We start from the raw sequence: 22,694 nt of genomic DNA, 5'->3' as shown, positions 1-22,694 counted from the left end.
GCCAGGGCTCGAGATGCCCTAGTGGGGACATTGTCCTGGTTGGGTCACAGTAACGTACCTGCAGCGCAGAGAGACGAAGCTCCGTAGTCAGCTGGCAGTTTCGCCCCAGGCAGCTGTGTACTTTCTCCACCACCGCCTTCAGCCACAGCTGGAACTCGTTCACATCCTCCCGGTACTGCTCATGCTCCTGGGCCACCCGGGTCAGGAGGTCCACCCTGTGCTGCAGGAAGAATTGCCTGCCATGAGGGTCCTAGGCCTGGCTAGGAGCCCATTGCCCTGGAGTCCCATACATGCCAGCACCTGGCCTGGCAACCCTACAGCTGGCATTCCATCCTGCCATGCCCAGGGAATGCCACTTGACTAGGGCACGGGAGTAACATTAACAACAGTACGGACCACAGAACACTGCCCTTCTGAGCCCTTGTCCTCACCTTCGCCTTCACCCTTGCTCGTTGTGGGCATTGCTAAGAAAGTCCCATGCCAACTCTGGAAACTCCCCTGCCCATCTGTAAGGGGCTCTCAATTGTATCCCAATTGACAGACAAAGACATTGAGGACCAGAGAGTGATATGCCCAAGGCCACCCAGCTAGGACAGTCAGAGATATGGAGGGTCCCGGCTGTGCAAGGAAGGTTTAAAACCTAGAGAGGAAGCCATAACGAACATCAGTAGCAGTCAGCATCCTCCCATGGTTTCCACTTCAGCTCCTGCCCTGACTTCCCTGGATGATGGACACTGACCTGGAAGAGTAAGCCAAATGGACGTTCTCCTTCATTAGAAAGCTTTTGGTCAGAATTTGTGTCACAGCAATAGAGGAGAAAAGGACGACAGAAGGGGCTTGCAGAGAAAGTTTAGGAAAGGAGGGAGACTATTCACCATGCCACCTTGTGTGGCTGGGCACCTATAAACCATAACACCCATTGACCATAGAACTATGGGTATTAAATGGGTCACCCTCCCGAAGAGGTGCACCCCGGAGTCAGGAGGTCTAGGACTCTCACAGGGCCCAAGCTGAGATCCAGACAGCAACCATGGCACTAACTACACTCTCCATCCCCACATAGTGATGGAGGGGGGACCCTCAACCTGGGGAACCCCAGGCTGTTTCTATCAAGCCAAAGGCTTGTGGCTTTGCCTGTCATGTGACTTCTACTGCCATTACTCACTCAAGAGCTACTTGCACATAAGCAGCCAGACAGCGGGGAAAATAAGCCCTGTTCCTATGAAACCTTCTGTTATGAAGCCTAGAACTTGAACTTTAGGTCATTTCTGTATGTCATGAAGTGGCTTTGAAATGTTCCCTGTCCATTTAAATACCTAAGAGCTGCTCTTAGCCCAGTGCCAAGTAGTCCTACGAGAAACCAGACAGTGCAGCAGCTGAAGTTTGGTGATCCCAGCTCCTTGCTGTGGAAAAGGCCATGTCTAAGGAAGGCCCAGAGCCCATGGAAAGCTGAGTCTCAAGTCCTCCACTAAGGAGGGCAAGCAGGTGGCTTTGAAAACCTTCCCCAGCCGGGCGGTGGTGGCGCATGCCTTTAATCCCAGCACTTGGGAGGCAGAGGCAGGCGGATCTCTGTGAGTTCGAGACCAGCCTGGTCTACAGAGCTAGTTCCAGGACAGGCTCCACAGCCACAGAGAAACCCTGTCTCGAAAAACCAAAAAAAAAAAAAAGAAAACCTTCCCCAGCAGTCTGTGCACAGTTCCCCTCCTTGGAGACACTGTTCACCAACACTACTTAATAACTCATTAAACCTCAGCAACAACTACAGTAAGCAGAAGAAAATCTCCCCATTTTAGAGATGGGGTAGCCAAGGCTTGAGATCAGGTTACTTAGAAGAGAGGCTGAGAATCTCAAGATGAGGGCCACCTGCATCCCAAAGTAGAACCTTGGCAGGGACCACTGCCTTCACAGATCGGTCAACCTTCAGGAAGTGGATCGGTCAACCTTCAGGAAGTGGCTGGAGCCTCTTTAGTTCCCTTGATGGTCCCCAATTCCTGTGGTTTGCACATGTGGCTCCTCCAATCCCAGGAAAGCCTCATGGATAAGTCATAGCGGGTTACCAGGGACCTCAGAGGCTAATGCTGAAGGTGATGGATGAGGGTTGGAAGGTCCCCCCCCCCATAAATGAATCGTGTATAGCACTGCCCGTGTGAATGATGAGGTGCTGGCACCCAGAAAAGTCCAGAGTAAATAAAAGTCCGTGTGATGAGGAGCAGGCGCTGGCAAGGAGTGGCAGCAGGCAGGAATCCAGACTAGCTGAGTGCCAGGCACAGCCATTTCAAAGCCAGCTCAGCCAGGGGGAGGGTGACAGGGTAAGGAGCGGCTGAGGGCCCCGCCTTCTCATTAAACCAAACAATTAAACCATCTGCAGCAAGCAGAGTTATCAGCCATGTCAAAACCCAAGCAATTAACAGGGTGGCTTGGATTTATGTCCCCAACAAAGGACTGCAGAAAGTCTAGGACCCATGGCCTGATGCCAGGCATCGCGTCTCAGAGGCGGAAGAGGGAGGATGTTGCTGTTTGCCACTCGGAAGCAATGGTTTCAAATCAAATAAGGAAGACACTCCTGGCACCAGCTGGCCTGCCTGCACTTCCCTTTTGATGCCTGGGGAAGACAGGAGCTGGGCCTAGAAGCTTTGCAGGGATGGTCCCTAAAGCCAAAGGGGGTGGTCCTATCCTCACCCATATAGGAGGCTCACCGTCTCACATGTGGGACATCTATAAAAACAGACTGGGGCTGTCGAGGCGGGTCAGCAAGATGCACAGCCAGGATACACAGGGCAGAAAGAGAGAAGGCTGGAGAGGCAGCTCAGCAGTTCAGTGTGCTTGCTGCTCTTACACAGGATCCAAGTTCTTACACACCCAAGTTAGGCAGCTCACGAGTGCCTGTAATTTCGACTTCATAAGATCCAACACCCTCTTTCGCCTTACGAGAACACACACATACACACACACACATCTGAGTGTGATGTCACATGGGCCTCTGTGTTTTCCCAAGCCAGATGGTTACTTAAACAGTCCTCTAGCTCCTCTGGGGTTCAAGAAGAGAGAATCAAGGGTTCACAGGCTTCATCCAGCAGTCAAAAGGTGAAATAATTTACTTCTGCAGAATCCACTCCCCTCCTGCCCTAACACCTCATTTCTATGTTGGTGTCAACCTACTCCCTGCTTCCCACCAACCTTGCTGGTCCCATCATGGAGGTCTCATGCTCCTACGCCCAGCTCCTCCAGGAATATCAAATCCTCTCTGTGCTAATGCTCAGAAGCAACCACACCCCAACCTATCCCCCTCAACCCTACCGATGGACTTTGGTGTGGCGACTGCCCCGGGATGTATGTCTACCTTAGGAATCAAGAACTTCTGGCTCTTTCTATTGGGTCAGTGGTACCTGGCCTTTGGACATGGGAACCAGCATACTGGCTTATCATAGAAACTCTTCCCCATAAATTGTGGGCATGAGAACCCCAAGAGACCCCAGCACTGAGGACAAGAGTATACCCTCCCACAGCACCAGGAGGAATGTGGGAAAGAGAGACACATCCTTTGGAATTGCAGACACAGAAAGGGACACTTCTCTGCAGAAGCAGAACACTGTGACCACCAGCCTGAAGCACATAGTGCACCCAGGTCTTGGTTGCTGGGTCTGGGGCTCTTCCCTCAGGCTATAAGAGGAATAATGACTTTCAAGCCCAAAGGAGCAGAGACCCTGCAGAGAGACAGAGCCCTAGAGAGCTGCCCTCACTCCCTGCCACGGTGGGACCACGCACACACTTCTACAAATGCAAAGCGAGAAGGAAGCAGTTGCCTAAAGTAAGTAAATAAATAGGCAACAAGCAAAGCCAGCCATCTTGTAGAACATGGAACAAAGAGCCTAAGGCATCAACTGGGCTCAGCATTCGGTTTTTAAAAACACTCACAGCTGGGCATGATGGTGCACCCTTCATCCCAGTGCTTAGAAGGCAGTAGGGCTGGAGGCCAGCCTGGTCTACAGAGTGAGTCCCAGGACAGTCAGAGCTACACAGTGATACCCTGTCTCCAAAACAAATAAATAAGCACACTCACTTCAGGAACCACCAAGCAAGCATGGTGACAGAGAAAGAGGGACTATGAAGGTTGATTCCCAGGGTGCCTGGCTGGAGCAAACACAGAGATCTGCTAGGGTAGGTTCAGTCATAGGGATGGGTGCCACGCCCTGATGGAACAGGCTCAGTAGGAAATCACAGAGGCACGGGGAAGCCCATCCGCCCATAGGAGATACAGTGACACCGAGTGTCCACCCCTGCAGCTTCTACATAAGACATTTATGCTTAATAGCAGCAGTAACATAACCTCACTGCAGGAAAGGGACATTTTTATAAAGGAAAGGAACAGGTAGGCATACTAACAACCAATTAAGAAAAACAGAATTTCTAAAAGGTAAACATTTAACGTAGTAATTCAGTGAACCATTGCCAAAACGTGGCCAGGATGAAGCAAGAGGATGGGCAGGATTGGGGTAAGAGCAAGAACAGTAGTAGATGGGCTTAAAGATGAAGGGGAGGAAGGGAAGTGGGGGGGGGAGTAGGGAGGGTAGGAAGGATGGAGGATGAAGGGAAGCACAATCCTTCACTTTGTAGCATATTTACTAAGCATCCACACGTGTATGAAGCCCTAAGCAAGTCTGGGCATGGGGACAATGGGAGGAAGGATAGGTGGATGGGTAGGTGCAAGACTGGCCAATGGGTAACCGGGTGCTGGATGGGTGAGCAAGTGGACGGATACAGACAGTGAGTAGGTGGTGGGCAGGAAAATAGATGGACACGATTACTACATGAGAGAATGTCTTGATGGGGGACAGATGGGTGGGGTGGATGGCTAAGTGGTTGAAGAGACAAAGAGACGAGTTAGTTAGGGAGCGGTAGACTGGTGAGTGAGGGACCAGATGGGTAGGAGAGATAGGAGAGTGGAGACTGATGGACAGGGCGGGTAGTAGGGAGTGAAAGGGAGGCTTGCAGACACAGTGAGGAAGGGAGCAGAGAGGCCAGGATGCTGAGTGGGGAGTGGGTGGGGAGATAGACTGATGGAAGGTGGGGAGATAGACTGATGGAACGGGAAGATGGATTGGCTGTGAGCGTACAGAAGAGTGATGGGTGGGAGATGGAGCCATCCGTGACTTACCTGGGCTCTGGCCTTCACAGCATCGTACTCAGCCTTCATCTTCTTCTGGGCATCTTCATCTACGCTGGGGTCCCCGATCCTGTTGAACAAGGAGCCTGCCTCCTCCAGCAGCCTGTCCAGCAGCACGGCCTGATTGTCCACATTGTGCAGCAACACCTGGGCGTGGCTCAGCTGCCACTGCTTCTCCTTCAGGCCCAGCTGCAGCTCCACAGGGGGCTCCAGAGCGACCACCATCTTCTGGAACCAGCGGTAGAACTCATCCTGGGCCAGGAGATACTCACTCCAATGCAGCCACACCCACTCGATGCGACTGTGGAAGAGATAGCCAGGCTGAGAGGCCTGCCCCTGGCCCCTGGGTGAGAGACCCTGCCACGGCCCCCTCCCAGATACTAGGGACTGTGTTAGAGGGACATGAAGGTGCCTTCTCTGCACTGAGTCACACTCCAGATTCTAGACTCTCCTTTCCCATGAGACCTTGTAGTCTGTAAGTAATCTCCCACGTGAGGCCAAGCCCAGATTCTATTCGTACCCTCAGCCACCCACTGGGGAGATGAAGTTCAGGTGGCCCTGAGCCACCAGTACCCCAAATTCTGTCTCTGAACTCCCACTGCCAGTACACAAATCCTTCGCTCTGCCCACAGTGGTCCCAGGCTCTTAGCATATGCTACCTGGAAGCAATTAGAAGATTGCCCCAGGATTGTACCTGACATTAGGCAGAATACAACTATCTACGAGCCAGTTACTGGCCACCAACTAGGGATAGAGGACTGACCCCGCCCCTTCATCTGCCCCAGTGCCTGCCTCTCTAATGTGGAGATGGCCCTATCTCTACAGTCAACATCAAGACATTTGTTTGTGATGTCAGAGAGAAAGCCTTGGAAGGCAGACAGCTGTTGGGTCAGATTTACACAAGCTCTGGGGATCTGAACTCGGGTCCTCTTACTTGCAAAATAAGCACTTTAGCCACTGAGCCATCTCCCTAGGCAGGGACAGGCCTTCATATGTCTGTCATAACGCAGAGGACACATACACAAACCCATTAGGTCTGCTGGCACAAATATTCAAGTTTCTCATGTCCACCCATCATCACCATTATGCTTGCGTGGTATTAGAAAGAGGCCCTGGCCTGAATCCGAAGAGCACATGCTGTTCCCAGGACCCTAAGCCTGAAGAAGTGTCTCTCTAACAGGGGTTCCACGACAATACATTACTGGACAAGGAGGGTCACCAGCACCTGAGCATGTAGCAGTGAGGTCCCCTGACCATCCCTACCTGTGGCAGTGAGTCATATAGGTGACCGTCTCCTCCCACTGAGACTTGATATCCTTCAGCTGGGCCAGGATCTCTGGCTTCTGGCCCTCCTGGCACGTAGCCAGGAGGGCCTCAGCTGCCCGCAGGACCAGTTCCACCTTCATGCATCCCTCGGGCTCCAGCTGGCAGATTTTCTGTGGGTATGACAGCAGTTTCCCAGCTTTAGACCCAACACCACCGGCACAGGCAACGGCCCTGCACCAAGAGCTGGGATTTTAAGGCTAGACTCGCTGCAGCTCGGCTAAAGGCCATACGCTCCTCTGATGTGTCCCCGAGCAAACTGCTAAGGGCTTGGGGAAGGGAGAGGGAGCTCTGGAAGTTAGCCCTGCCCTTTCCTACTGCCTGCATCCAGCTTCCAACTCAGAGAAAGTTCACTCCTGGGATACTTTCCACATCCTGGACCATGGTATGAGTAGATCAACCTCTTGGACTTTAACTCAGAAGAAAACAAGGCTAGGCGCGTGCATCACCATGTGCGTGGCCACGAGGTGACACCCTCAAGTCTGCTGTGAGACTCTGTTGTGGTCCCTACTCAGCCAAGCTCAAGAGGAGTCAGTCATACTGTTTTGCTCTTCACTATAAGGTCCTGCTCCCACGGGTGACAGGAATTCTACAGTCCATTCCTGACGGGTGACTCACTCAACAACACCACAGAGCCTTGCCCATGTCCGGCCAATCTGGTCTGTCTCTCCCAGTCTGTGCCCTCATCTCTGTCTCTTTAACTTTATTTAATGTGTGTGTATGTGTGTGTGTCTGTGTGTGTGTATGAATGTGGGTGCATATATGTCATGGTACATATGTAAAGGTCAGAGGATATTTGGGAGGTTCTGTTCTCTCCTATTTTGGGCTCTGGGACTCAGTCAGATTCATGTAGCCAGATGTATGTCAACTTAGCGAAACCTAGACTCATCTGAGGAGGTCTCAATTAAGTCATCTTCTGGATCAGACTGGCCTGCAGTGATGCCTGTGAAGGCATTGTCCTGATTATTCTTACCCATTGTGGGTGGCACCATCCCTAAGCAGGTGGGCCAGGGCTGTAAGAAAGAGAGAGAGAGAGAGGCAAAAGAGAGACAGAGCAAAATGTTCCTCTGTGTTTTTTCCTTCAAGCTTGATGCCCAGCCTCAATTTCCTTCAGTGATGGATTATGACCTGGAAGTGTAAGTCAAATAATCCCTTTCTACTCCACTTTTGGTTACCATGTTTATCACAGCCGCAAAATGAAACTGGAAAACACAGTAAGCCCCTCGACTCTTCCGATAAACCTTGCCAGTTCTGTACCCCATCATCATCTTTCAGGGGTACACCTCCTCATAGATGTCCTGCATCCCTTTTATCCCCTGAGACAGGGTTTCTCTGTGTTGCCCTGGCTGTCCTCCTGGAACTCATGTGTAGACCAGGCTGACCTCCAACCCACAGAGATCTACCTGCCTCTGCCTCCTGAGTGCTGGGATTAAGGGTGTGCACTTCCACCGCCCGGTGATGCCCCGCATCTTGAATCTCATTCTGCTTTCAGCTGTCTGAGGGTGCGCGTGAAGCACAGCAGGCAGCGAGCCTCAGCTACTGTCGCTATTGTTATTATTCCATCTCACAGACATAAGTCTGACCTCCTGATCAGGTAGCAGGACCTTCCCAGGGCCATTGATGGACTCTAGAGTGACCTTTGCCATGTGGCTTCTGCACATCAGACCTATGACATGCAAGAAGGTAGCAATGTCAACACCAGGGCTGCAGTAAGTTGCACGCTAGCGTGCTGCCTGGCCTTCACAGTGCTGGCCATCAATAACTATCTGCTATTATTACATTTTTTGCAGATAACAGAATCTCTTTCTTTTTTCTCTTTGATTGCCACCTACCTACTTGGTCTAACCTCAAGTTTAGTCGCAATCTTTCTCCGACTCATGTCCTGGGCTGCGTGGTTGTCTCCGCCCCCTTCTAAGTGGATGGAGAAGGAAGGGCTCCCGACACTCAAATGCGGCTCTCTCTGACAGTATATGACAGTCAGGCAGATCACATGACTATACATCCCTTTCACTTCAATACAGAAACCCCTGCTATGTCCAACTGATGTGGGATGCCCCTCTGTATGCTGTGAACATGTGTTATTACCATTGCTTAATAAACAAGCTGCCTTGGCCTAAGGCAGGGCAGAATATAGCTAGGCGGGGAAATTCAAACAGAGATACAAGGAGAAAGAAGGCGGAGTTGGGGAGATGCCAGCAGCTGCTGAAAAAGATGCCAGAACATTACTTGTAAGCCACAGGGCACAGGGTGGTAATTTGTATGTAGAGCTAGTCAGTAAGAGGAATGAGCCATCAGCCAAAATGTTTGTAATTAATATTGAGCCTTAGAGTGGTTATTCGGGAACTGGCAGGCAGGAGAGGAACCTCCAGGTACATCCAACCTTCACACTGTTGCTAAGCATATTGACAAAACTGCTACATAATTAGACCCTCCTCCAACACATGTGGACAGTTCCCACCCCTCTTTTCTGCGTCGTATGATAAAAGTTAGCCAGGATGTCAGCAATGTGTAATGCGGAGACTTCCCACTCCCACACGCTATCAAAGAGTTCCCTCCCGTTTCCCCTGTCGCTCTGAGGGACCAGGTCAGGAGGAGCACGGGGAGCATCCTTATAAGAGAGAAGTTGTTTCCTTTGTTCTGTGGGGTGGCAAGATGTGGTGAGCCACCCTCTCTGGTCCTCCACACAAGGACCTGTGTCCCACCAAGTAACAACCAGCGGTGAGAAAGCCAGCAATACCTCCGTGACCACGGTAGACTGAAGACGCAAGAGCCACTTGCAGAATGTTCTAGACTGAGCATCCAGCATGCGGGATGCCGCCCACCACCAGGAACGGGGTCCTGCAGTATGGCTGGGGATGAATCTTTTGCTGGCCAGAGATCTGATCTGACTATGAATAATAACTAGGAGACAGTATCTCTCATACCCAGATGTATGAAGGAGACGCCACAGTCCTCACACCTGCAGGATGGATGTGTTGCTCTCTCCAGTTTTACAGCTAAGAATGTTGAGGACCCACAGATGCCAGGGGCTTTGGGTAGAGACTACAACAGCCAGGGAGGCTCCTCGGTCCCTGGGTCTCACCGGGCTCTGCTGGCCTCTGCAAACCAAGAGACCCTTTAACTTGGGGGAAGAAATAAAATTCAGAGTTGAGGCCACACCCCTAAGGAACCCACTCTGCTTGTGAGGTGACCAGCAGGACTACCTCCTTCCCCCAAAGCTAAGCGCCCTACTGGGTGAGCTTGCCTTTGTCCACCTGATCTCCCATGGGAGGGACACAGGCTGGACTTGGAGAGACATGGAAACACCCGAGACCCTCCGTTCTTCCCAAGCATGGAATCTTGATGTGTCTTTGAAAGGGCAAAAGAGCTGACAGGTCCCAGAGGAGACAGAACCCTAAGAGATATTTGCTGTGCCCGAGGCCAGGAGAGGCTGAGAGCCACAGCAGAGAAGGGGGGGAGGACAGAAATGAAGAATCAGTCCCTGCTTCTGCCACACGCACCCTGCCGCGTGGCATGGGGCTCCCTTCTGTAGCTTTTGCTCAGCCTAAGGACCCTCACCAGCAAGCGGGGATCTCAGGGAAGTCTAGCAAGACAGAAGCAGCAGTGTCACGTTGCTGGGTTGGGGCAGTTGGTGACAAGGATGGGAGCCAATTAGATGGAGAGAAGGAGGAGGCAGCAAAAGCTAGGACAATCCTAGCCAAAGGCTTCCCTCAACCCAGCCAACACCAGCTGACCACGGGCTAGGCATGGCGCTGGACAGTGTGGCCCATTCTGGGATTTCCGGGCAGGACAGAGGGAAAGCTGCTGACAAGAGAATCCCAGACATTGGTGACCACCTGGGAGCTCAAAGAAGAACTGGGAAAAATCCAAAAGGGCTTCTTGGAGGAGGCAGCATTGATGCTGCGTGTGGAAATGGTGCCCACAATTGGAAAGGCGGAGAGGCGAAAGTGGAGAAGCAAGACATAACTCGGGATGCACACACCCAACTTCTGGAGGTCAGACCACAGCGAAGGCTGAGGCGCTCCTGATAGAGAAGAGGCCTGGAAGCCGGTGAGAGATCTGAGGATGGGATTCAAGGGCGGGCCCCAGAAGGCTGGAAACCAGAGAGTGAAGAGAACGAGACACAGACATTTGACATTTGAAAAAGAATCTGGGAGCCCTGTGACCACAAGCATGGCCTGTGTCCCATTGTCCTAGCCCATAGCAAACAGATGGTCCTCCCACTACCAGGGCTGGGCCCTTACACACAGACACGCAGACACACACACACACACAAACACACTTACAAGCTCACACAACTGACCTTACACACAAGCATATGAACATAGACACAAACACACATACACACACACACACACACACACACACACACACCAGTCTAGAAAACAGTTCCTCCTATGTCCCTCTTGGCCCTCAATTGCAACCTGCTAGCCTGCCAGCAGGTGCAGGGTTTCATGTGACAGGCAGCTGAGGAAGGGCAGGGGAGGACAGAGGTGCTGATGGGCAGCATGGGCAGGAGGGCACCAGGAAGCCAGCATTCATTTCACATGCTCACTCATGCCAACTGACGGGTATTCTGAGGAGACGCAGTTCGTGGGCAAAGGCTCAGTGACGGGAAATAGAGGAGGGGTAACAACACAGGGGGGTCTTAGACAGGGAGGATTTCTGGGGTAACAGGGGGGGTCTTAGACAGGGAGGATTTCTGGGGTAACAAGGGAGGGTCTTAGACAGGGAGAATTTCTGGGGTAACAACATGGGAGGTCTTAGGGAGGATTTCTGGGGTAACAACACAGGGGGGTCTTAGACATGAAGGATTTCTGGGGTAACAAGGGAGGGTCTTAGGGAGGATTTCTAACACTGGGTGAGGCTTAGTTTTCCTTTGGTGGACAATGGGAGCCGCAGAGAGTTTCAGAGGAAACCAACAAAAGACTCTTGATGATCAGCCTCAACTGTCATCGTGGCTGCTTTGAGAGCCGCCTGGGAGACTGGCAAAGCACACCTCTGAGGGTGTCTGTGAGGGCTCTGACCAAACCAACACATGTGTGCCTGTGAATGGATGCTATGTGTATCCACAGAGGCCGAAAGAGTTTCTGATCCCCTGGAGCTGGGGTTACAGGCTGTTATAAGCTGCCCAACATGGGTGCTGGGAATTGAACTCAGGTCCTCGGAAAGAACGGCAAGTACCCTTAACTGCTGAGCCATCTCCCCAGACTCCTCTCACTTTTTTAATAATTTATTTTGTCTTTAGTTATGTGTACATGTGTCTGTGTGAGGGTCCGTGTGAGTGCAGGTGCCTACAGAGACAACAGATCCCCTACAGCTAGAGTACAGGTGGCTGTGGGCTACCCAACAGGAATGCTGGGAACTGAACTCTAATCCTCTGCAAAAGCAGGATGACGTACTTAGAGCCGAGGCATCTCTCCAGCCTCCAACCAGCGGTTTGTAATTGCTCCCCACTGAGGGCAGAAGTGAGCCAATGTAGGACCAACAGTAGCCTTGGATTTGAGGGGTGGGTGATGGGCAGAGGCAAGCCTGAGCCAACAGGGGTAGGTGACCCTCCTGGATGTGGTGATGCCCACCCTGTTCTGGAAAGAAGGGTGTCTTGTGACAGTCGTATGGACAAGCAACCAGGTCATCTTGTAGAACTTTCTGGAAGATCAGAACCTCGGTCTCAGTCCCAAACTACCTTCTCAGAATGCATATTTAAGCAAAATGACCAGGACATCTAAATCCAGGTCAGGGTGTGAACAACTCGATAGTCCCTCAGCTAGAGCAGAAGGGAGGCGGCCAATCCCACAGCGCCAGCGAAGCCAGATCACTGCCTACCTCCGTCTCACGCAATCGTGCTTCTAGGGCGGCTCGGGGTCCCTGTGTGTTGTCATTGAGCTGGAGCTGTTCCTGCACCACCTTCATCCAGGCCTGGGCATCCTCCACACTTCTGTCAAAGTCCTCTTGGGGCCGCTGCGTCATGGCACCTGAGAAGACTGGGAAAGAGCACACGAGGTCAGAGCTATGGAGAGACCCCAGGCAGCAGGCACAGCATATCAGTACCCCTATTATTCCCCCCACTTGACACAGCTGTCAATCTTAAAGTGTCCAGAGCTTGAAATGGGCAGGGAGAAAGCAGGTATAGCCTCTGCTGGGTGAGCAGTCGGCTGGTAGAGACATTCCCTTGTCACAAAGTTTCCCTGTCCCGTTCTTTAGCTTGGGAGCAAGGTGGCTCCTACCTTCACTCTCAGGCCCTCCACAAAAGACTCTCAAAGTTCACAGGCAGAGAAGGTGAAACCCAAAACGAGACTGATTTGAATGAATCCAAGGCTTCAACTGAAAGCACATTGCCTCTGGCATCAGCCGAACCCACAGAAACCCAAAACACTCCTGAAATCAACATGGCAAGGAGATGACTATGTGAGCTTAGATTGTCCCTCCTTCACACCAGCTTGGGACTCCAGCAATTCTTGTTTGTGTCCCTCTGTGGTGGTGGGGTGGGGGGTGGTCCTCACAGACACAGACAAGCAGCTGACCCAGCCCATCTGATAAAGCCTGCCTGTTCCTTAGCAACACCTGCCAGCTGGGGCAAACCGTCCACCCACACCAATCCCCTCAGCTAGGTGGCTGCTAACCTCATCCTGCACCGTGAACACAAAGTCTCAGAATTTCTCATCCAGTGTTTGTAAAATCCCATTAAGCGAGGACAAAACGCTTTTTTGCATTCTGGATCTAGGTGTCAGCTGACAGTGACTATACCTTGCTTTGGATGAAGGTTATTTACCTCCACATTCCATGGCAAGGGATTGGTTCTGATTTATCTACCAGTCTCCCATGATGCCTTGCACAGAAAGCCCAAGGTTCCTGGAAGAAGCCACCAGAATGGGCACCCGATAACACTCAACACCTCCCCACACCATGTTCTTGTTGTTTTGTTTTATTGCAAATGCTGGGGATGGAACACAGGACTGTGCCCCTGCTAAAGAAACTCCGTCCCATGGAGCTGTATCCCAGCCATGCTGCTATTTAAAGTGGCAAAATTCACAGGACATTGAGAGTATAAGGTGCCCATAGGGCAGGAAGTAAGATAGAGCTCTAAAGAGAGGGGAACAAGAGAGGGTGAAAGGCAGGAAGAAGATAAAGTATCCCATATGTAAAATCTGTAAATATATCACACACATACACACATGTGATGGAAAGAGAAGGGAGACTATTTGGGATGATGAAGGATCCAAGGGAGGAGGGGGATAAAGAGGATGGGGAGGGGAGGGGGAGGGGAGCAAAGAACAATGATAAATGTGAATGAAAGGGCATATGAACCGTGGATCATGAAATCTATTATTCTATATGCTAACTAAAAAACTTAATAAAAATAAGGCAGCTAATTGAAAGGAAGCTAGAAGCCACCTCCACGCCCAGTCACGGGGACTTGGTGGCATGTTTTATGGTATACGTGCACTTGACACTCTACAGACATCCACAGAATCCAAGCACAGAGGGAACTTGTGGAAGCAAACACTGAGGATGCAGTACCAAGAACTGAGGCAAGATTTATCTCTATTTGTATTTAGCAGCTACAACCCTACACCTAACAAGACTGAAACACAGCGGACCAGAGCGATGGCTCAGCTGTTTAGAGCATTGGCTGCTCTGGCAAGAGGACCTGAGTTCAGTTCCCAGCACCCACATGGTGGCTCACAACCGCCCATTACTCCAGCTCCAGGGGTGGCGCCCTCTTCTGGCCTACACAGGTACTACATGCATATACATACATAAGCAGAAATTTTTTTTTTTAAAAATCAACACTAAAAAGAAAAAATAAACATCACTCATATAAAAAGGCTAGGGACTCTCCATTACTGAGCCCACGTGGCTAAGTTAAGGCTGAGGGTGTGTAGAAGTGGCCCAGCCCCTCAAAGTCTTGACATTTCTCTCATGCAGAGAGCCACCATGACCTCAGAAGTTACTTGGCAAAGGGCAACTAACTATCCATGCCAAGATCACCACTGAAAGATTTCCCCACTTCTCTTTTATTTGTTTTTGTTTGTTTATTTTTCAAGACAGGGTTTCTCTGTATAGCGTTGGTGCCTGTCCTGGAACTAGCTCCTGTAGACTAGGCTGGCCTAGAACTCACAGAGATCCACCTGCCTCTGCCTCTTGAGTGGTGGAATTAAAGGCGTGCGCTACCACCGCTCAACCCTTTTATTTATCTTTTTAAATTATGCATATGTATGCATGTATGTATGTGCGTGTGAACATGGGTGCCTGCAGAGGCCAGAGGTGTCAGATCCTATGGAGCTGGGAGTTGTGAGGCTCCTGCCATGGGTGCTGGGAATCGATCTCAAGTCCTCTGGAAGAGCAGTGCTTCTAACTGCTGACACATCTCTCTGGCCCATCCTTTCCTTATTTTCAACCTCACAAAATTTTGTGAACATTTTCAGGAAAAAACAACCATCATTTTATGATTAAAAAACTAAGCGAAACCTTTTCCGAACATGACTGAATCACTCAGAAAGCCTTGGCTGGGAATCTGGCTGGCCTCAATCCCCATGGCACTGGGTGGAGGAATTTGTGGCAGACAAAGAGACACAGACAAAGGCCAGGCTAGCAGTGTGGGGCCAAAGGACATGGGCACGGGTGGGTGGTGCAGAACAGGCCGCATGCTAGGAGTGGCTGCTGCCCATTCAGGGCTCAGCCCCAATGTGTTGCTTTTCTTTTAGCGCTGTTTTGATATTTTTTCTAGAAACTTAATACACACCTGCAGCCACTCCCTGTCTCTCAGGGCTTCTTTTGAAGGCGTCTTCACGTGTGCTAGCCTAGACATTGGTTCTTTGCGGCTCTGAATGGCTGTCTAGTAGCTGCTCTTGTCTAACTTCCAAGAATTCTGCTTTTATTTTTACGAAGCCAGGAATGCAGGGATAGAAAATCATCCCCAGTTCCTCAGAGGACAGGAGTCCTATGATCACCAGAGCAGTGGCTCTAGCGGAGCCCTTCCAAGGGCTGTGTGGCCAGAGCAAAGCATGCCAGCCTGGCGACCCGGTAATGTACCTCTCAGCCGGCAGGGCTCAACCCAGCCTCAGGGGGCACTCACAGTGGCTGGTGAGGCTGCCCGTGGAGTTCGGGAGATGGGAACCTCTTGGACAAAGCTGCCCCACCCAGGAATTTAATTAACACAGCACCCAGCCCACCTGGGTGGTAGCCCCAAGCAGTAAAGAAATAGATACAGTCAGCTGGGCGGTGGTGGTGCATGCCTTTAATCCCAGCACTCGGGAGGCAGAGGCAGGCGGATCTCTGGGAGTTCGAGGCCAGCCTGGTCTACAAGAGCTAGTTCCAGGACAGGCACCAAAGCTACAGAGAAACCCTGTCTCGAAAAACCAAAAAAAAAAAAAAAAAAAAGAAAAGAAAAGAAATAGACACAGTCCTGACAGCGGTCAGGACAGACAGCTGCCCACAGAGCATACGTGGCTGCGGGAGGGTAAGCTCCTTCCCACGTGCAAAGAATTGAAGGAAACCAGCCATAGTACGACTCAGTTACCAAACATGGAAAATCATATTTGGGAGGGACAGGGACACACACACACACACACGTACACACACACACACACGTACACACACACACATACACACACACACTCCACACCTATTACTACTACATTAACACAGTATATCACATGACCTGACCATGGATCTGATACCTCCTGCAACTGAAATAATATTGGACATAAACAACACTTGGAGACATGTGTGACAGCTGCACCATTAACTAAAAATACACGTGAGAGAATGCCAGGCCCTGTGAATAGCAGGGGCCTTCACTGCTGCCTGTGTGCACGGAGGAAAGCCAGCTGCTCAGGGTCAAGTTGAGGTAAGGGTGGAGTCAGCGCCCCACCTAAGAATACAAGTTTCTGAGTTCTACCCAGGGGTCTTATCAGTACAAAGACCCTTATGGGACAGCCTGAAGTTTAGCTAATGGGAGGAGACTATCTCTGCAAGCAAGTGTAAGAAGTTGGCAGCTTAAGCCAGGTGGTGGTGGCGCATGCCTTTAATCCCAGCACAAGGGAGGCAGAGACAGGTGGATCTCTGTGAGTTCAAGGCCAGCCTGGTCTACAAGAGCTAGTTCCAGAAGAGGCTACAATGCTACAGAGAAACCCTATCTTGAACCCCCCCCCAAAAAAAAAAAAGAGAAGAAGAAGGGGGAGGAGGAGGAGGAGGAGGAGGAGGAGGAGGAGGAGGAGGAGGAGAAAGAAGAAGAAGAAGAAGAAGAAGAAGAAGAAGAAGAAGAAGAAGAAGAAGAAGAAGAAGAAGAAGAAGAAGAAGAAGAAGAAGAAAGCTGAAAAAGGCTGGAGAGATAGCTGAGGGGTTAAGAGCACTTACTGCTCTTGTAAAGAACCCAGGTTTGGTTCCCAGCACCAACAGAGCAGCTAGGAACTTAGCAGTTCATAACTATCTGTAACTAGTTCCAGGGGATCCGATGCTTCATGTGGTCTATATGGGCACCAAACACAAACAGTGCACACACAAATGCACATACATGCAGGACAGGCAGTCACTTGTACACTCTCCTGGTGGTCAACTTGACAACATCTGGAATTAACCAAGACAGGGTAAACCTGTGTTCTGAAGCTGGGAAGACCCACTTTTAATCTAGATCTTTTGAGGTGGGAAAACCCACCTTTAATCTGGGCCACATCTGCTGAAACAAAGGACACAGAAGAAGGAAGCTCTCTCTTCTTTGCCTGCTTGCCCTCACTCTCACTGGCAAGTCCATTCCTTCACTGCATTAGGGCCTAACTTCTTTGGGATTTTAGTACATACTGAAGATCAGCTGAGAGTCCAGCCTCATGGACTGAATAACTACTGGATTCTTGTACTTACTGTTGGTAGCCAACAGTTGTTGAACTGGCCAGATCACAGCCTGTAAGTCACTCTTAATAAATCCCGTGTGTGTGTGTGTGTGTGTGTGTGTAAATATATATGTATGGGATTATATGCATATTAAATATATATTAATATATATGCCTTAACCTCCCAAGTGGAATAGTACTTTTAAAAGAAACTGTGCTCACTAAAACCTGTTGGACACTTTATGAAAAACTAGAAGAAGCTTGAAGGTCTCAAACATGAATACAGCAAGCAGAAGGCCACTGAGAACAACAGATGATGCTGGGCACAGGAGAGGGACTCTGGGACAGGAGAGGGACGCTGGGCACAGGAGAGGGATGCTGGGCACAGGAGAGGGACGCTGGGCACAGGAGAGGGACGCTGGGACAGGAGAGGGACGCTGGACACAAGAGAGGGACGCTGGGACAGGGGAGGGACGCTGGGCATAGGAGAGGGATGCTGGGACAAGAGAAGGACACTGGGCACAGGAGAGGGATGCTGGGCACAGGAGAGGGACACTGGGCACAGGAGAGGGATGCTGGGCACAACATAGGGACCTTGGCACAGGAGAAGGACGCTGGACACAGAAGAGGGACACTGGGCACAGGAGAGTGACGCTGGGCACAGCACACCTTGTATACATGCACTGAATTTGAATACTGTATACATAAATAAGGGTACTATATGTGTCAATCAAAAGAAAACATAAAATTAAATGACAGTTTAAAAGAATGCTTCCCCGGGGTGGGAGAGATCACTCAGAGGTAAAAGCACATACTGCTTTCGCAGAGGACCTGAATTCAGTTCCCAACACCCACACTGGGCAGCTCACAACCACCTGTACCTCCAGTTCTAGAAGAATCCTTTACCTCTGACCTCAATGGACACCGTGCTCACATGTACATACCCACATATACAGATAATAAAAATAAAATCTTTTTCAAAATGCCTTGAAGAATCTAGTAGATTCCAAATATATTTCAAGTAAATCCATTATATGTGGTCTATTTTTTAAAATTAATAAACATCTTTTCCTCTTAGTTTCCAACTGTTCTCTCCACCCATGTTTGTGATTTCTGTGCCATCTGAACAGTTTCCTGGGGGTCTGTTCATGATGTCCACATGGGTGGAATGGAACAAAGGAACCAAGAAGCTGCCAGAGGACAAAAGGGACCCAGAGATCAGCCATTAGGCTGCACCCCACCCCCTATGGCCTCTGCATCAGCTCCTGCCTCCAGGTTCTTGCCCTGTGTGAGTTCCTGTCTTGGTGCTTCCTTCAATGATGAACAGAGATATGGAAGCCAGATAAACCCTTTCCTCCCCAACTTGCTTTTAAGGTCATGGTGTTTCATAGCAGCAACAAAATCCCTGACTAAGACAATGAGTATAGGCACAGTAGGGATGGGGAGGGGCAGCTAGGAGGGACTGGGCCAGAGCAAAGCACATTGTCCATTTAAAGGCTCCCTTTATCCTGATTCTGGCCCCCAGAGCAAATGACTGAGCTGCAATTTGGTGTCAAGGGACCAGTCTTGCAGGAAGGGCAGGGTTCTTGGCATTGACAAGATTGCCCAACGTGGCCTCCTGCCAGCTGGAGCTCCACATCCTGTCTGCTGGGGTCAGTTAGACCTCCTCCTTCTCCTTTCCTTCTTCCAAACTGAAGTTGCAGGCCCTACTTGGCTATGTAGTGCTGCTGATAAGGGCTGAACCCCTGGCCCCAATCCCCTCACGCTGGTTAGTGTCTTTGTCAACTTGGCATGAGTTGGGGTCATCCAGAAAGAGGAAACCTCATTTGAGAACATGGCTCCATCAGACTGACCTGTAGGCACATCTGTGGGACATTTTCATGATTAATGATTGATGTAGGAGGGTCTAGCCCACTGTGGGTTAGACCGCCCTGGCAGGCGGTCTTGAGATGGTATAGGAAAGCAGAGAGACAGACAGACAGACAGACAGACAGACAGACACACACACACACACACACACACATACTACCCAAATGGCCCTTCCTACAATTTGCTGGGCACTCACTGGCATGCCCTGCAGTATTGCTTGCCTTCCAGTGATGCAGAGTTCATGGAACCCTATTCAGAACTGAAGCACATCTTGTTGAGGGCACCCCTAAAACACTACACCATACACCCTCAAGTAAAGGAAGGGACAAAGTCGGGCTCCCAACATAACAACGCATGTCTGGCATTATCGGTCCTCTTCTGCAGTGAGGGAAACAAAGTCAGAGAAGCACAGACCCTGGCCAGAGCGGTGATTCTCGATTCACAGTGGGAACAGCTGCAGCCAACGTTTCCCAGGCATCCTTCACATGCCTGGGTCTAGAGCAGTGGTTCTCAACCTGTGGGTCGCGACTCCTTTGGAACCATCAGAAAACACAGATATATACAGTACAATTCATAATAGCAGAAAATTATCATTATGAAATAGCAATGAAATAATTTTATGATTGGAGGGTCACCACAACATGAGGAACTGTAATAAGAGGCCACAGCATTAAGAAGGTGGAGAACCACTGCTCCATAGGGAGGGTTTGTATCTATCCACTTATTCACCCTACAAAGGCCATGCAGGCACTGACTATTCTCCTTACTGTGGAGAAAAGAAATTTGGAGTCCATGGATACTAAAAACCCTGTAAGTGGCACGGACAGGACTTGAATCCAGGACAACTCGAGTCTAAGCCATTGTTCTTAGCCCTGTGCCAGGCCACCACTGAGAGCCGCCAAGTGATGTGGGGAGCTGGGGCAGCCAGCCCTCCGTGGGCCGTCTTCAGAGACCTGGGTTTTGGACAGGCTCTATGGGGAAGCCCAGCCCCTCAGGCTTCCCACATTGGCCTCTTCTGCCGTGTACCCACCCATCGGGCCTCTTGACACTCTGTTCAGGATCCTGAAGGTATGGAGAGATCATGACCAAGGAAACCAAGGTCCTGCAGTGGCCCACTGGAAGTTACATCCTGATGCTCCTGCCTGGTCACCCTAGCTGGGCCCCACACACACTGACCCCGAGTCCTAAGGGGCATGCTCCATGGGCTGTGACTCACCAGACCCAGCAGTGACTCAGTCCTTCCCCGCCACACATGGCTCCCACCCTTCCATTCTGCTTCCCTCTGGCCTCTTCTACAAAGATAGAATTTCATGATCAGAGCTGCAGCTGGTTTTAATCCTAAAGCTTCTCCAAGTGTGCTGTCGGAAGGCTCCCTTCCTCTGCGTCAAGAGGGTGGTGCTGCAGAGAGGCCGCCATCCAGAGTGCCAAGGGACAATCCTTGGGAGTCTTCTTTATGGTGTTAACAGAAGGTGATTCTAAGAACAGAGTGTAAAAAGGAGGGCCGGGGCACGCCCAGGGAGTGTGAACTAGCTACTGAACCAGGCACCTACATTAACCTTACACCCCTCCAGGACAGCAGAATCGAGAGTTAGGAATAACCCCAATGTTTTAGCCCATCTTGAAGGTAACAAAACAAGAGCAGACGGGCTAAGTGACTGAGTGAAATGAATGTAAGCTATGGAAAAGTAAGGTGCCACTACCATCTCAGTCCACTAGGTACGCGGTCAGCCCAGTGTTCATAACTTCCACATCAATAGATGCAGCCAATCGCAATGGTCATTTCTTTTTTCTTTTCTTTTTTTTTTTTTTTTTGAGGCATGATCTCACTATGTGAAGCTGGTTGGCTTAGAACTCATTCTGTAGACTAGGCTGGCCTTAAATTCATAGAGATCCCCCTGCCTCTGCTTCCAGAGAGCTGGAATTAAAGGTGTATGCTACCATCCCTGGCCTCGGTCTTGCTGTTGCTGTTCTAAGTTGCATTTGAGCTGGGCACAGTAGTGCACACCTGCAATCCCAAAACGTGGGGGGTGGAGACACCAGGATCAGGAGTTCAGTGTCAGCCTCAGCAACAAACTAAGTTTGAAGTCGGTCTGGGCTAGATGAGCCTCTCTCTCCCTGTCTCAGCACCCCTCCACCACTACCAGCGACAACAACAGTAAAAACTCTCGCGTTCATCAGTTAGCTCATTCCTGCAATCCCAGCACAAAGGAGGTTAATGCAGGAGGATTGCTACATGTTTGGGGCTACCCTGGGCTCTGCAGTGACTTTCAGGCCAGTCTGCACTGCATAACAACACCCTGTCTCAAAAAAATTAAAATTAAATAAATAAATAAATAAAAGCATATGCCTTTAACATTATAGGCATTTTCTAGTCATTTCCTGACACATACAGTGTATCAACTACCAAGAGCACACTGGTTGACTTTGTGGTTCATGAATGCAGGAGGATGTACCCACAGGTTCTATGGAAATACTATGCCATTTTATATAAGGGACTTGAGCATGGATAGATTTTGATATCCACTGGGGAGGGGGTAGGGTCCTGGAACTAATACCCCAAGGATATTGAGAGATGACCGTCCACGGCTATCTAAGAAGCCCTGCTTTGAAAGAGAGTGATAAGGCTCCCTTCCGTTAAAGCCACTGAGAACACAGGCCAGCAATTGCTTCCAATAGTGTGCTCTGAAAGCCACTTGAGATCAGCCCTCCCACCACAGATAACCAGTCCTTGGCTGTGAAGACTGGCTGCTGCTGGAGCCACCCCTTTCCCTGGATTGGCTGACTATAAAATAGCATCCTCAAGGAGCTGCCCCAAGTTCTCTATCAATAGGCATGGGTTAGGGGATGCCAAGATTCCTCCTGGGAAACTCTGACATTGGCAACTTGAAGCCAAAATATAAGAAGCTGAGAAGGGAGAGAGGGCAGGAGGGCCACTGTGGGCAGCCCTGGTGCAAGATGGGGCACCTCTGGTACAGGATGAGGCTTCAAGGGCTTTACTATGGTTCCCCGAGTTTAGGTGCAATTAGTACAGGCTCCAGGAGGACAGCCCACCAGAAGCTGTGAAAGTCTCAAGAGTCCTTAGGGGTTCCCTGGCAACGGGGCCAGCTGCTGACAGAGAGTGAACAGAGCTCAGCGGGCATGGGCCGGCCATCTGCTGTAGACCAGATCATGCTAAGGTGGGTGCTGGAACTGGTGAAACCTGACTGGGATGTGGAATGCCCCATCCTAGGCTGATGCCAGCCAATGAACACAGCTGGGCTTCACAAGAGGGCACATTAAATGCCTATATTTTACACTGAAGGTAGCGATGTGTACACACATATACATACATATGCACACACACACACACACCCTCTGAAGACCAACGGGCTAGGACAGTGGCACCTACCCTCAAACCCCTTAGAATCAAACCCCTTAGGATCAAACTGCCAGAACTTATTCATCAGAGTCTAAATTAGTGGGATGGGGGCTGGAGACTCAGCAGTCAAGAGCACTGTCTGCTCTTC

At 50.5% G+C, this 22,694-nt stretch overlaps 1 protein-coding gene across 1 annotated transcript in view; it reads right to left on the bottom strand.

Moving 5' to 3' along the window:
• The window catches only part of Syne3 (spectrin repeat containing nuclear envelope family member 3), an 81,312-nt gene that overhangs the window by 35,384 nt on the left and 23,234 nt on the right, over window positions 1-22,694 (bottom strand). The window contains exons 2-5 of the mRNA XM_057783276.1: window positions 12,314-12,471; window positions 6,428-6,600; window positions 5,156-5,465; window positions 59-220 (exon numbers count right to left, since the gene is read on the bottom strand). Of these exons, the coding sequence (XP_057639259.1) occupies window positions 59-220; window positions 5,156-5,465; window positions 6,428-6,600; window positions 12,314-12,457 (789 nt within the window). The 5' untranslated portion in view covers window positions 12,458-12,471. The remainder of the gene's footprint in view (window positions 1-58; window positions 221-5,155; window positions 5,466-6,427; window positions 6,601-12,313; window positions 12,472-22,694) is intronic.

This window comes from Chionomys nivalis, chromosome 10 (assembly GCF_950005125.1).
Source record: "Chionomys nivalis chromosome 10, mChiNiv1.1, whole genome shotgun sequence".
NCBI classification, from domain to species: Eukaryota; Metazoa; Chordata; class Mammalia; order Rodentia; family Cricetidae; genus Chionomys; species Chionomys nivalis.
The sequence above is the reverse complement of the archived record's forward strand: the minus strand, read 5'-3'. Positions and strand labels throughout refer to the sequence as shown.